The 16,118-nt window shown below is 28.6% G+C and overlaps 1 protein-coding gene across 1 annotated transcript in view; it reads left to right on the forward strand.

Annotated features, from left to right (window-relative positions):
• The first annotated feature begins 1,418 nt into the window (after positions 1 to 1,418).
• Positions 1,419 to 16,118, forward strand: part of LOC106690921 (zinc finger protein 558) — a 19,573-nt gene continuing 4,873 nt past the window's right edge. Inside the window, exons 1-8 of the mRNA XM_014436518.2 lie at positions 1,419 to 2,108; positions 2,209 to 2,446; positions 5,419 to 5,478; positions 5,877 to 5,936; positions 6,894 to 6,941; positions 7,995 to 8,042; positions 10,590 to 10,640; positions 12,337 to 12,375. Coding sequence (XP_014292004.1) covers positions 1,914 to 2,108; positions 2,209 to 2,446; positions 5,419 to 5,478; positions 5,877 to 5,936; positions 6,894 to 6,941; positions 7,995 to 8,042; positions 10,590 to 10,640; positions 12,337 to 12,375 — 739 coding nt within the window. The 5' untranslated portion in view covers positions 1,419 to 1,913. The remainder of the gene's footprint in view (positions 2,109 to 2,208; positions 2,447 to 5,418; positions 5,479 to 5,876; positions 5,937 to 6,893; positions 6,942 to 7,994; positions 8,043 to 10,589; positions 10,641 to 12,336; positions 12,376 to 16,118) is intronic.

Below are 16,118 nucleotides of genomic sequence, written 5' to 3' on the forward strand. Positions count from 1 at the left end.
ATATTTTGGGCTCAAACTTATAACAGTTTACATCTATATTGGGTTGGTCTGTCATTATATAACTTCATACCTCTTCACAATATACAGTATTAAATATTAAATTGGAAAATAAATCTTACTTAATAAGAGAATCTTGTAAATTAGTTAAAACCATAAGCTGTGAAAGATAATGTTCAATATGCTTAAATCCTCAGCCTGCTAAAATCCAAGCACTAGGTTCCAGGGAGTCCAGAAATTGACTGCATTTTCATAAATGGACATCAATTATTTCCTCCATAGCGAGGAGACGCAGAGCTTACCAATCTGTTTGGAGTACAAGCTACTAAATATTTAATTGTTTGCCATTTTGTATTCTGACCAGGCCAATGCTTGATAAATTGCTTTACTTGGTTTTTGTATTTTAATTTGTAATCACTCTAGAATGAACTCTGTATACAGTGGTATTTGTCTCTAAAGGAAATGGGAAGATTTATTTTTTATTGTTGATGAACTAATAAGTTTAAGGCTCTGGAAATTCGAGGCAAAGTTTGTATAAATATTTTACTAGCTTGTGAAAGACAACAGCCAAAATAATCAACTAGTTAAGAAAATGATCTATTTAATCATTTTTTTTACTGGACAATATAATATTTTCTTGAGATATTTAAATGTTTCTGTGAATATTTCTACCAGATAATACTAGCTTTTGCAAATCCAATATAGAAAACATAGTTTTCTTTTTATTTTAGCTTTAGTTTTTTGTAGATTTGATATTTGAAGCTGCTTTTGTACTTTATACAATAATCAGAAGTCTGTGATTGGCTTGTTGCTTTAGATGATGTAACATCCCTATGGAGGGTGTATAAAGACATCACTGTCGTAAGTTTCATCAAAGTCATAAAACACTATAAAAACTTCTTTTTTAAACCTTGAACTGTGATAGATGTAAATTATTTATTATCTATTTTTGTTTTTATATGAAGTAATGTTGCCATGGATATAGTTGACATAATTGGTGAAGTTGAAGTCAACTATTGGAAGACCTAGAAAGGGTAAAAAACAGGAAATCATTAAATATGAAGGATCACCTAGCAATCCAATAATGAATGAAATTATGGCAAAATTTTAAATTTAGTAATTTTTTTTTTAATAAAAAAGTTTTAAAGCACTATATAAATGCAAAATGATCGTGTAAAAGTGATGACTTCTCAGCAAAACTGTCTTCCAAATTAGGTTGAACCTCTTCAATCAAAGAAAGCCTTTTTCTTTTACTGAAGGCAGATTAAGGCTTAGGTGGTGTGAACATCCATGTTCTATCAGTGTAAGTCTAGATGGTATGCAGTCTGGTTTCATTATGATTTTTTTTCACTGAATCCCTAATGGTGACTTGCATTTTTGACCCCCCCCCCCCCAAAAAAAATATATATATTAAAATAATTTTTAAACCTTAATTTGAAATATAAATAATAAAAAAATAATTTTTGAACTTTAAGTAAGGATTAAAAAAATTAGGGAGATTATCATTAGTTAATAAGAGATATAAGACACTTTCCAAAAGACCATAAAATGATAATTTGCATCCCTCCCCCCCAATAAAAAAAAAATTATAAACCTTAGTTTGAAACTAAGTAGCGATTAAAAGAAAAATTTTAGATTATCACCAGTTAATAAGATATATGACACTTTCCAAAAAAACATAAAATACCGTATTACGCTTTTTAATAAATAAAACCGCTATTCAGTCTCTAACTACGCATTAAAATGTGATTATTTTGTTTTCGCGATAAAGAGTTAGCAAGCTGTCATTCTTGTTTAGATATGACGTCATTTCGACATAAACACACAATTCTTATCTGGTCATTGCGATTGTTATTTTAATTTATTTCGTTTTTTTTTTCTTTTAGTTTACTTTGTTATTTAACAAATTACCTATTATGAGTTATATTCCTTATCGTTCTTGTGCGGTACCTAATTGCAAAAATACTACTATAAAAACGCCTCAAAAGTTGTTTATTCAAGTTCCAAAAGATGTCAAAACTAGAAATGTTTGGTTAAAGCAGGCAAGAAGGGACCCAAAATTATTATCGAGTCTGAATAATAGATTATATTTTTGTGAAGATCACTTCGATGTAAGTATAACCTAAGATACAAATTTTAAGTTCATTAGAGGTTATTTTCATTCAGAAAGACCATTTAAAGCAACTAAAAACGTAATTATTTGCTTTCCAGTTGGAAAATGATATGGAGAATTATGTCCGATTCAAAATAATGGGTTCAGTGAAAAAAATCATAATGAAACCAGACTGCAGACCATCTAGATTTGATTGTCAATCTGATAGAACATGTAAATTCATACCCCCTGAGTCTCAACCTGCCTCCAGTAAAGGACAAAGGCTTTCTTCCATTGAAGAGATTCAACATAATTTGGAAGACAGTTTAGCTGGGACACCATCATCACTTTTACAAGGTCATTTTACATTTATTTGGTACATTAAAACTTTTTTATTACAAAACAAAAATGGCTATATTTAATATTTTGTTATTATTTCATACATTATTGGATTGATATGTGATCTGTTATATTTAATTATGAAGAAGTCAAATGAGAAGCAAAAATAGTTTACAGCTATTTCTGTTTCTATGAAGAAGATGGTCAAGAAAGAACAAAATCGTTTTCAACGATATAATGTCTGACATTTCACCCCACTTTGCAGGGCTATAAAGATACACAAAACAACTAAGAACAATGAATAACATAAGAACACATTTTTTGTATCTTTTTAGCCCTGATGCGCTGCAAAGTGGGGCGAAACATCGGACATTAAATAGTTGAAACTATTTTGTTCTCTTTTGACCACAACCCTGACCATCTCCTTCATAGTTTAAGTTATACAGTCAACTATTTATATATGTTTCTCTTTTGACCGCAACCCTGATCATCCTCTTCATAATTTGAAGTTATATGGTCAATTATTTATATTCATAATATTTTATTTAATGATTTCTTGTTTGTATATCTATTCAAGGTCTTCCAGTAGTTGAGGATGACTTTTTTATGAACAAAATAAAATAGACAAAGCAGTGCACAAATAGACAAACAGGAGTTTATTGTATATTTACACTGATGTTTTAACATTTATAAACACTTCAGAACAGAAACCTGGGTTTGTTGTAAAACATTTTGCTAACATTAAAGCATCAATTCTAGGCAAAGCTGTACTTTCTGCTTTCATGAAACAGTCTTCCATGGTTGTTTTCTAAAAAAATAATGAAAATTTTTTTACAGCAAAATATTAATTATTTAAAAATACTAAATTGGACTTTTCTAAAGTTTACTATAGATTTTTCCCTTGCATCTGCCTCCAAACAAACTATGATCCCTGAATAGATTAGAGTTTATTTTTTGGATTTGTTGAATCGATACAGCCATAGTAGAACACTGTACACCGATGCTTCGAAGGCTGGGAGCAAAGTTGGATGTTCAGTAGTCACAGTTGGAGAAGAACTGAAGTACAAACTTCCAGAAACTTGTTCAGTCTTCACGGGAGAAGCCTATTCCATTAAAGATGCTCTCATAAAAGCCTGTAATGCTGAAAATAAACAAATCCTTATTGTAACAGATTCCTCGAGTGTCCTGAAAGCAATCAATAAGTTAGAAAGTCAGCATCCTGTAATAAAGGAAATCCAAAATTTAATACACTTGTTTCAGAATATAAAATCGATAGTCTTCATATGGGTCCTCCCGCATTGTGGTATAACTGGCAATGAGTGAGCTGATGCAGCTGCTAACTCAGCTCGTCATCAAGATAACTCGTCACAAGTAACTATTATAGAGATGATCCCAAGAGAAGACTAGACACTCTTCGCACTCTTGCTCAGGAAGTTTGGAACCAAAATTGGAAAACAAGCGGTGCTAAGCTTTTGGATGTTAAAAAAGAGATCACTTGGTAGAAAACCTCCAGTAGAAAGTCAAGGCTAGAAGGGATCATCCTCAGCCGTCTCCGTATTGGACACTGAATTTTCACACGGTTACTTGTTACATGGTCTAGAACCACCAATGTGCGTAGACTGCCAAGTAAGAAGAACGGTGAAACACGTGCTATTGGAGTGCCCTCTCTTCGCTACTCTGAGGAAACAATTCATGATAGGAACAAACCTGGATATGATCCTTCAAAACAAAGAAAATGAAATAGAGAAACTGATATTTTTTTTTTTAAAGCTACAAAATACTATAACACAATATTGTGATTGATCATTTGATCTTCCAATGACCCTTAGGGGTAGAGGTGGAATGAATAAATAAAAACACCTTAAAAGTGTAAATCACTTAATCAATATTATTTGTTTATGTTGGATAATATTTTCCTTTTATTGCTACACAGATTGAAAAAATTAGTTTTTAAAACCAAAATTAAAAATTAATTCTGTATTAATTAAAACAAATATCATTGGGTTTCTGAATTGACTGACAATAATTTTAAAATCGTATCAATTTTTTTGTTTCTGTCATCAAATACTCTATTAGTAAATCATTTAGAAAAGGGTCACAATACGACTGATTTAAAGAATATAAACTTTTATTGAAATGTGATACTTGAATATAAATCACAGACAAATTAAGATAAAAAATCACAATCATATTTTGTATTTTGACCATAATAGTTGTAAAGCCATTCCCCTAATCCATGGAGTCTCACTACTTTAGCACAACTTGTGATATGGTAAGAGATATAAACCAATATAGCAATCAATTTAAGGAGATATCTAGAGTATAAGAAGTTTTCCTAACATCAAAAATTATTTAACTTAGCAAAATATAATTAATTTTTTTATTGTAAGGTAATATTAGAATGATACATTTCTGAGCTTATAAAAGAAAAAAAAAGTCAGAGGAACCAAAATCTCATTTTCCTTACTTTTGGCCGTAGAAACTCCTTGGACTATTCTCAATCGATAATATGTAAGACTGGTAAACAATAAAACAATCAATATGTCCTTACAAAATGGTGAGCAATATAAATATAGGTTAGCTATATTTTGAATATATTCATTCTATTTTTATAAAAATAGTAAACAAGGATGAAATTTTTTTATAAGTTTTACCATTTCAATATTTGTGAGTCTTACTTCCTAGACAGATTTCCTTTAAATCTTGTTCATCAATAAATATTATATGTATCAATGTTAGGTAAAAAGTTAGGTTTTCAGTTAAATGGGTAAAACGTAATTTCAGTTATATAAGCTTGTTTTAAGTAATTGGAATTATTTTGGTCAACTGTAATCGTATACCATAGTTACCGCGGTTCATCAATTACCTGTGGTTGTAATTTTATCTCTGTAATTTCAAATAATAATAATTATGTTAAAATTACTTTCTGCCCAACGCTGATATCAGACCATATTTTGTAAAATTAATCTTTGTCATATTTTCTTTTTCAGATATGAGTTGTCCTGGTGTTTTTATTAAACAAGAAAAGATAGATGAAACAGAGTCTACTTGTAGGTTTTCATTTTTAAAATTTTTAATTGTTATGTGTTTTCTAATTATTCTTAAAATTTTTATTACAGTTTTGGAATTTAATGTTGAAAGATAAATTATTTTTCAAAAAATTCAAAAAAAGAATAATTAATATATTTGTTAGAAAAAAAAAAAATTATTTATTTATTAGAAACATTTTTTTTTCTTAATGAACATTAAATTTAGTAGTTTTTAGTTAATTATTTCTGAGAAGAGTTAGTCAGACTATTCAAAAATATGTTGATATTCTCATGGTTGAAGTTGACTTTTTACTAGTGTTGATGAAAAGTTAGAATGTTTTACTAAATTTCCAAGTTTACTGATTTTACATACATTCTATGTTTTAAATAAATTTGATATTTATCATATTTTTTTTCAGATATAAGTGACTCTGGTGTTGTTAAAAAAGAAGAAATTGCAGATGATACTGAGTCTAGTTGTAAGTTTTAGTTATTTATTATTTTTAATTTGTTAATTTCACACTAATCAGTTTTTTCTAAGGGTTATATCTTATATATAATGATTTCTGGGAAATAAAAATACCCTTAAAACTTCTGCTATCCTTTTACTACCTGTTTGACGACGTTTCAGACTCGCTGTATATTATCAAATCAATATCTTGTGTTTGATAAACTCGTCTTTTTTTTTTTTAATTTTAATTACATTATCATATAATCTTCATCTCTATAAAATAATCATCATCCTGGCTGGTCTATGTTTTCCCCTTCCGCAGTGCACTCGCAAAGGGAGAAAAAATTCTGTTTTGCAAAAGTTTTTTAGCTCATTTAGGTTTTTGTCTTCTCAACAAATGTCTGCTTCCATTACTTGGGAAATGGATCTATCATGGAAAAGTTCTCCAGGAGGAATGCTTTGAGATTATTGAAGAGGAGAGAACAATTATTGACTTCTAAACATTTCTGAGTCACCATAGACAGCCCACAAACAGATTTTTTTATTCGATTTTAGCTTTATATATATCTTCAAATGTAAAACCTTAAATTTTGTTTGGGTTTATTATTTTTTTGTTTTTTACATACACTGAATCTACGTATTTCATGAATTATGTCCATTGTACAGGATTGAAAAGTCCTGATGTGAAATAGAATTTGATCCGCATCGAGAATGAAGGGATTCAAATGCACTAAATATGTATGGAGCCTTACTAAAATTGTCTGTTATTGAGGGGTATTCATTGATAGGAGTCCTTTATTTTTTCACGGTACCGAAAAATTTTCTTTATTGAATATTTGGTCTTTTAAAAGTAAGCTCAATAATTTTCAACTATTTCTTTTATTAATATTTTGTATTAATGCTGTAATTTTCTAGTAATAATATTGTAAAGTAAGTCAGTTGATACTTCAAATTCAATAATTTATTTTATTTTTTTTTTTTACAGTTCCCATTGTTAGCATCAAACAAGAGGAAGGTTCATTATTTTATTGTGGTGAGGAATATATTATACTGTAATAATATTTTATTTAATAATAATAAATTGTATCCATTAAGTCTCAACAGTCTTTAATAATTACTTCACTCTAACATTTCAGCCATTCCCAAGGACATCTTAACTTTAATATTACGGCATCCATAAAGTCATTAAAAATATTACAGGGTAATCTGCCTTTGTCTTTGACATTTTGGCCAATTTAAACTAAATTTTTGTATACTATTTAACTTGTTATAATTATTTTTATTTGCACTTTCTATTAAACTATTATCAACAATATATTGAATAATTATATTGACGCTCGGAACTTCCACCTCAGCCTATCAGCCCTGATGAAGTCTGGAAATTCTGCCTGAAACGTTCATAAATAAGTTTTTGTTTATTTGTGTTTTTCACTGATCGCACCGCTGACCAACTTTTATATATTTTCCATTGGCAACAATCTTCTCATCATTAAAAATCTTGTTTATGTTTGTTATGAGATGATTATAAAAGTTTAATTAGTTATTGAACATTACCATTTGCTCTGCGCCAATAATGTGTGGAGAATATTTTGTTGGCTTGTTACAATAAATTACCTATTGAAATTTTTTTTTTTCAATAACATTTTTTATTATTCCAATAAACTTAATAACTTAAGCCCTTTTATTCATGTTTTTTTTTTTCATTCTAACATTTCAGTCCTATTCCCATTTTCAAGCTCCTCCACTTATTTTTATATTTTTAATTGTTATTAATTAAAAAAACAAAACTGTAAAAATGGATAAAATGATATTATTTTTAGATTGAGGTAACTTGAAAATTACCATAAAGTCAGAATGAAACAAAAATAAGATCAATAAATATATATGTTAATCTAAATAGCTATAAGTTATTAAGTTTCCCGATTTAATAAAAAATATTGTATATTGAAAAGTCCTTTTTAAAAAAGAATTTTAAATGAATTTTATTAAGAAGACATTTTTTTTTTCTTTTTACTAAAAATTGTCTTACATCTTTATTACTTAATATTTCATTTTTAATATTATTATATTATTTTCATGCCTGCAGGTGGGCTTATTCCGGAACAAGTTGGAGAGATGGGTATCCTAAATCATGGTGAGAACTATTGATCTTTTTAACATATGTATTATTATTTTTTGTAGTATTCAATAAGCTATATGAACTGGAACATTAAGTTGTATTTCTTGCTTATAAAATGAGATGATAAATTATAACCACTATTTATCATGTTTATGGTTATTTATATTTGCCCACACTCAGTAGAGAAAGGTTAGGTTAAAAAAAAAAAAGATAGTAATTATAATAAAAGCTCGATAACATTATAATAATGAGATGGTAAAAAAAAAAATTGCATAAATAAAGCTTATTTATGTTTACCCATATTTTGAACTGAACTTCAGGGCTTCATGAAGGATGCTCAACCTTTGCCGGAGTCCTGAAACTCAAGTCGAAATGTTGACACAAATAAATAAGTTTTTGTTTATTTGTGTATTTTTTTCTGACAGCACCCCCCTCCTCCTGCGACCATCTTCTCATATTAATCTATGGTCAACTATTAATACCTCATTATGATTATATTAAAAAACACAATAATGAATAAATTGTTTCTTAGGCACCATATTATTTTTTCTGGAAATAACGAAAACTAGGACAAAACAATATAAGACTCACGCTGCTCCTCTTTAAATACATTCCTGAACTGTGGCCACTGCCGAATATCTTTAGCCACCAAGAGATTCTACCCACCTATAGAATTAAAGTAACATTTATTGAACAAAAAACAATTTAAACAAAGCTAGTAGAAACCGTATAAGAAAAACAAAACTTGAGCTATATAAAAAAAATTTGTAATAAGAAGTTTGTTGTACAAATGCAAACAAAAACAAAGTAATACATTCTTTCTTTATAAATCAATGCAAATAAAAGTAAAACTGATTCTTAGATGACCTTATTTCAGCATTTATAGAGAAGAAAAACCTTATATACAAAAAAGGAAAAAAATTATCTTATACAAACAAATAAAACTTATGGATTAACTTTAATTTAACAATAATATACAATGAAAGAAAATAGAAAAAAGTTTATTTCAGACCACATGAAATCTTCACACGTAATCCTTGTGTCTTTTCCGCATTACTCTTGCCAGAACCCAGGGTTGTTGGCTAACTCCTTTTGGCCACCATTTCACCTTACCAAGAAGTATTGAGATGACACCCAATGAGCCCTTGCTATCCAGAATAGGCTGAAAATGTTCAGGCATCAAGTACATGTCTGTCTTATTTCACACTCAACTGCACATTACCCACTATGGCTGCCTTATCTACGCAGATATTTGTCAGTGTTTTTCATTCTAATATTACAACCATAACAAAATGATGCTTGTATATTAGACCTATCAAACTATATTTCTCTTGTAGAGAATACCTTACTCTATTATTATTATTATATCATTACTTCTTTTATTGAGAATCATATTTATGAAAAAAGAAACGAGTTTAGTGAATTTTCTCATTTGTGACTTGATCTTCAAATTGACAATGTCCCAATGGCCTAATGGAAGTGGTAAATTGTCTGGAAAAGTTAAGCCAAAAAGGTGGGATTGTACCTCCAAAAATATCTTTAGCCACCGAGAGATTCTACCCACCTATAGAATTAAAGTAACATTTATTGAACTTTAAACAAAGCGAGTAGAAACCGTATAAGAAAAACACAACTTGAGCTATATAAAAAAAAATTGTAATAAGAAGTTTGTTATACAAACAAAAAGAAAATAATACATTCTTTCTTTAAAAATCAATCCAAATAAAAGTAAAACTGATTCTTAGATGACCTTATTTCAGCATTTATAGAGAAGAAAAACCTTATATACAAAATAGGAAAAAAAATTATCTTATACAAACAAATAAAACTTATGGATTAAATTTAATTTAACATAACTAACTAAATTTAATTTAAAAATAAAATGCAAAGAAATAAAATAGAAAAAAGTTTATTTCAGACCACATGAAATCTTCACACGTATATTGTAACAATAGAAATATAGTTTGGCTGGTCTAATACCTAAGTACCTAATTTATTACTAGGTCAGTATTTCTGAGACCACAATCACTGTTAATCATAACAATCACTCACCATATTCGGTGAACCCTTTTCATCAAAACCCGTGTCATCTTTCACTGTGACATATGTATATATGGTACAGTCTCAATTAACCGAGTTAATGCATATTCCAACTACTTCGAGTAAGTATATTCTCGGATAACGTATATAAACAGTAATAGAAAATAGATGGACAGGAGACAAGAGCTAAGTGGAATTTAATTCAGTAAAGAAATCATGTTCTGATGAAAATATGATCGTAATTTAAAATTCTTAATTTTATCTTTTTCTTTAATTTTGGTTTTGATAATATGTTAGCTTAGTCAATTGAGACTTTACTGTATTTATAACATTCAGTAACTTATCTTTATTGAGACTGACGATAGTGCTTACTTAAGGTTACTCTTTATTGTTCTCCATAGAAGAAATTAAAAATAAGATGGAAAGCATTCATCGAACTGTATAATACGTTAACTATTTTAATTTCACATCTTGTTATTTCCTCAGGTCAATTCATATTAAATATTGTTTTCACTTTGGTAGGTGTGCTGAGTCATGTGAAACAAGAAGAAGAAATGATCATTCCTGATGACGGTGAGGAACTTTTCTCTAATTAACCTTTGAGTGATGGAGATGATATAAAAAAATAAACAGATTTTGTTTACTTTTTTTACTATTCTTCTTCACTCTTGGAATTTTTTTTGTCTTTATCAATTAAAGAACTCCTTCTAAAAAAGTTACAACTAAAATTTCAGATGGTGAGAAAAAAAAAAAAACATCTTTCTCTTGACCAAATTAATATTTTTTTTTCTATTTTAAGTGCATAAGAGCTTTTGTTAAGGATTATTCATTGCTATCGCCAGTCACATTTGGTATATAAGAAGTTTTTTATGCTGAAAATTTGTTTTATTAAATTGTAATCATAGCCCTTTTTGGGAAGCGAGGTGGCACTGTGGTAAGGCACGATGCGACTAACTCCAAGTACCTGGGTTCAAATCCGGCTGGGCAGAAAATTGTTCTCTGTTACACTGTAGCCAGGAGTCAACCCTGTGGGTTCTGAATCACCCAGCCTCATTAATTGGGTAAAAATTTGACCAAATCACCTCCTTACGCAGCCGTTGGTCTAGTAACAATACTGCCTTACAAAGTACTTAACCCCAGACCCTTCATGGGTTGCAGTGGTACTGATTTTAATTTAATTTTTTTCATAGCCTTTTTTGAAGAGGTCCTTCTATTATTCCTGAATAAATATAAGGAGTTTCTAATTCCATCTGTCGCCAAATGCAAAATTAATTTTTTAAATGCGAAAGTGTTTTCATCTATAGAAATTCATCGACATTTGATTGAAGTATATGACTATTTAACTTGTTCGGAAATAATGCAGAGAGTTTACAAGTGATCATTTATAAATTAAGACGTGTTTTTTATGTTCTATTCGTTATATAGAGGTCGATTTTTTGGCGATTTCTGTTATAGCAATTATCAATAAATAAAGGGAATTTCCAAAACTTTGTTTAATCGATATTCCATTGTACTTATATTTTAAGGTCTATGATTCGTCTTTTAGGAATAAAATCTACAGTCGTTTTTAAAAGAAAGAAAAAAATAAAGGTATATCCAGGAAATTTTAATATTTTACATTTTTGCATGGTTAGTTGAAGAAATGGATGATATTTGATAAAATCGTTATTGGAGAATTTTTACTCTAGTGCCCAGCCTTCCTCTAAATTCAGCTCAAATTGGATGAACCATATTCCAAATGCTGGTGTGTCAAGAAAAATAGGTTCGTGCATGCATAAGCAAACATAGTGGATGGAATTTATTGAAATTGATTTGATTGGGACAATCTAAGTACCGATGCTCACAATCTCGGACCTGCTGGTAATATAACAGAATACTTTAACTATCTAACGTTATAGGAGTATAACTTGGGCTAGGATGATAGGTCTCTAGTTCCTTACCTACCCTACTACATTGCTCCCTTTCTTGACTTTAATGTAATATATTTATTTGTTTATGGAGGGAGAGGAAGAAAGGGTTGTGGTAACGAAACCCTTCTATATTTTGATTGGAATAAACTTAACTATAATAATCATGTATTTTAATTATATAACTATTAAAATTTATTTTTTGTCATATCTACTGTCTATATCGACTCTTAAAAGGAAATAACTAGTTGAAATAATTTATTTCTCATTTTCATTAAGAGTGAAATCATATTTTGTTTTATTTTTAATATAATTTATTACTTTTGATTGTATTGTTTTAAATTTTATTTTGATGTGAGCAGGTGAGCTTCCGGAAGAATTAGAAGATGCTCCAGATGATGGTGAGAAATATATGTCTTATTCTTTGTATGGGTGGGTTGGTGTTATTAGAACTGTTTTTTTTTTTTTGTTTTTTTTAATTTTATCTTATTGATCATTAGTTAGTTTCTATAATTTTGCTCCCTTTACTATGTAATTTTTTCATTATCTCATCATGAAAATTTAGTCTAGTCACTTTCTGCCTGGGTTGATAACAGTTATCGAACTTTTTCAAAAAGTTTCAGTTTAACTGTTATCACAAGGACTGTTATAAAAAAGTGTTCAAACTTTTATTGAAAGAACCTTATTAAAAAAGTTTCTTTTAGATTTATATCATAAGGACTTATTTATGATATATTCCTTGATGAACTTTCCTTATAAATGAGGTATAAATAGTTGACCGTAGATTAATATGAGGAGAAGATGTTCAGAGGGGCGGGAAGGGGTGTGGTCAGCAAAAAAAAAAAAAACACAAATAAACAAAAACTTATTTATTTGTGACCTGAATTTCAGGCCTTCATCAGGGCTGAAAAAACAGAACGAGACAACCTTAATTCAGAGACAAATAAAAAAATATATAAAGAAAATAATAATTAACAAGCCTGGAAATATATTTAACAATAAATTAGATAGATAGTAGTAAATTGATACTAATAGAAGATAAAATATAATATTGCAGAGGTAAGAATTATGCAAACTAAATGATAACAAAAATTTTTTAAAAACAGTGTTCAAGTAAATATAGAAATAAACATAACAATTGTTCTGAAGAAAATTTAAATGATGAATAATAGAATAAAGATAACAAAAAATGTCTAAAAATAATAATGATTTTTTTTTTTCTGATCCCTCTAAAACAGAAAAAAACATGAAATTAGTAGGTTGTATTACATGTTGTTACATAATTCGTATTGGTTACTACCTTTTTCTACCATTGGTTAATGGTAGAATTACTTTAAAGTGTACATTGAGATACTTATTTGTTGTTCTGGCGTGTCCATTCACTGTGGATTGGATTATAACAAATTTAGAGTTGAGGGGGCTCCTCAAATAATAATAATGAAATGAAAGAAAACAATATATGTAATACAATGGGCAAGAAAGAAAACAGGATATATGTCACAACAGATAAAAGCTACACAGTAATATATATGAGTAGAAATTAATAAGCTAAAGAAATATACAGTGTCCAGTAAGGCAAATAAGGAAGGAACAAGAGAAAAGGGACATGTGAGAGTGGAAAAAAACTTAAAGATTAAAGATTCTGTTAAAAAGTGAGAGGGGAAAATTCATCCCCCAGATGGCAGGTCCACAAAAAATTGAACTAAACAGAAATTGTTGCTATGAAAGACAGTTTAGATAACTGAATTAGTACTATAGTTAGATAATTGATTTGTTATATTATATACTTGATAATTAATATATAATTGATTTGTTATATTATGTAGTTGAAATGTTGCTATTGTTAGAATTGTTACATTTCATAATAAGTGTTCTGTTAATATTAGTCCTACTAGGATTTTTTGAAATGTAGAACCTTATATATAAATTTTTACGAATGGAGATTGTATATCAATTTACTTTAACTTTTTAGATTTCCAACTTATTAGGGCCCCTTTATATCTTTTTGGTTTTGCGGAAAAAGAAAAAATCTATCAGTTTTATTTATTGTTTTATATATATATTATATTATTTATTCAATTCAACCATTAGCTTCTTTATAATCACGCTCATATTAAAAAAAAATTGTGTGAAGGTAGGTATTTTTATTAGAGTGTGGTGATGTGATATTAAGTAAGCAAATTGTTCAATGGATGAAATAAGAGTATATATTTATATATATATATATATATAGCCTGCAACTGAAAAAAATCTGAAGCTAGGATATATCAATTTTAAAAGTCTCCTCGATAATGGAGCCAAAACATTGGTAAAGTGGGAGAAAAGGATCAAAAGAAATTTTTGTTCTAATTCAAGTACCTACTCTTAAATAAAAAATTAACATAATATATTAATAAACTAAGTCAAAATCAAAATTATTTAATGACTTTTTTCACTTATCATTGATGGATTTTGTACATTGTTGTGTTTTTATTGGAGAAAATAATCATGGCACAATCACTTTTATAAATATTTTTTTTTAGATATGCTGATGTTTTGATCCAATTATTTGGTCCATCATCGGGTCTAAAATCGAAACAAAGGTTACTAGAGAACTGAGTTGCAAATACACAGACATAATAAACTGGCTAAATATACAATTATAGACTGATAACTTCAATAAAACAATCTAATAATGTATTTTCTCCATGATATTTATTATTATTTAAAGTTACTCTTTAATTTTACTTTACAAATTTCTTTATCCATTTTCATTCCTTATTTTTATTAATTATTATTTGTAATTCTCATGTTATCATTGTTTCAATTTTATCTCTGATAGTCATGATTGGGTCAAAATGTCAACATATCTAATAAAAACGATTTTTTTTATTGATTAGATCCTGATTATTTTCTCTGGTTTTTTCATTTATATATTTTTCAACTCAACCATTCTATTTCACAAATATTTATGTAATATTCAATAATTTGACAAGCTTAAATCCCTAAATGCACAATAAAAACAAACCAAAAAGTATTTTGGTGATTGTAGAGCCATTGAAATGATAATACCTACCTATGAGATGGTATGTTCCTCCAAATTGTGTATGGATATCACGTTCCCACCACCAGGTTAAAATTTAAATGTAAAATGTTCTGTGACATAAAGTACATTCAAAAAGTTTTTGATGATATTTTGTGAGTAATAACAGCTTCAGAAAATCTTTTTTTATCATGTAATAATTTTGCTCACTCAGATTGGAAAAGTAACCAATTATATCCAGGAAGGAGTCAGTTAAAAAAATATGTATGTGCATGAATAGCTTTATTATGCAAATCGAATAATTTTAAAATTCATAATATTACTGAGAGTACCCCATTGTTTTTGAATATTGTAAAAAAAAAATTGTTTTTAATAAGTTTATGCAAAAATATTATGAGCTGTCAGGGTTCGGTCCGCCTCTTTAACCTGTGATCCTCCAAATATGTAATTGTTACACTTATTATTATAAAAGAACAAAGGAGATTTACTCAAAACATTTTTTCAGTACTCAGTGTCTCTGCATACTTGCAATGCTTGAGTATACCTACTCATTTCTAATAATTATGTTAGTATACCTAATAATTTGTCTGTATTTTTATTTTTCCTGTCAGCTTTCAGAATTGTTATAATTTTTGTGACACAAACCTTACCACACTGGAGATATCTTTGTTTAAGATCAGTAACATAATTGAAATTAAACCTTTTATTATGATTTTAATTTTTTATTTGACTGATATCTGTTGTTTATAGGGGGCCAGGATTCCCATGAAAAATCACAAGAAATCAACAAGTGTGACATAAAAATTAAGATAAAATTGGATTCAGAAATAATGTCAAATGTCAGTTTAGATCATGGTCACAAAAAAAATATATCAAAGAAACACCAATGCCCTCATTGTAAATACCAGGGCATTCAAAAAGTCCTGTCGTTTTTCGTTTGTTCGTTGTTTATTTTGATTCTAGAGTGTTTGCTAATTAATTCCGTTCAATACAACTTTCATCCATGTAAACACAAAGGTTTATACTTTATGAATAGGAGGCTAAGGAGGATTAATTTAATGCAGTCACCATCCAACTGTCTAGTTAAAATGATTCCAGTTGAAACTCAAATTCGGTCGATTT

Source organism: Halyomorpha halys, unplaced genomic scaffold (genome assembly GCF_000696795.3).
Source record: "Halyomorpha halys isolate HHAL.00 unplaced genomic scaffold, Hhal_1.1 Scaffold1971.1, whole genome shotgun sequence".
Classification (NCBI taxonomy): domain Eukaryota; kingdom Metazoa; phylum Arthropoda; class Insecta; order Hemiptera; family Pentatomidae; genus Halyomorpha; species Halyomorpha halys.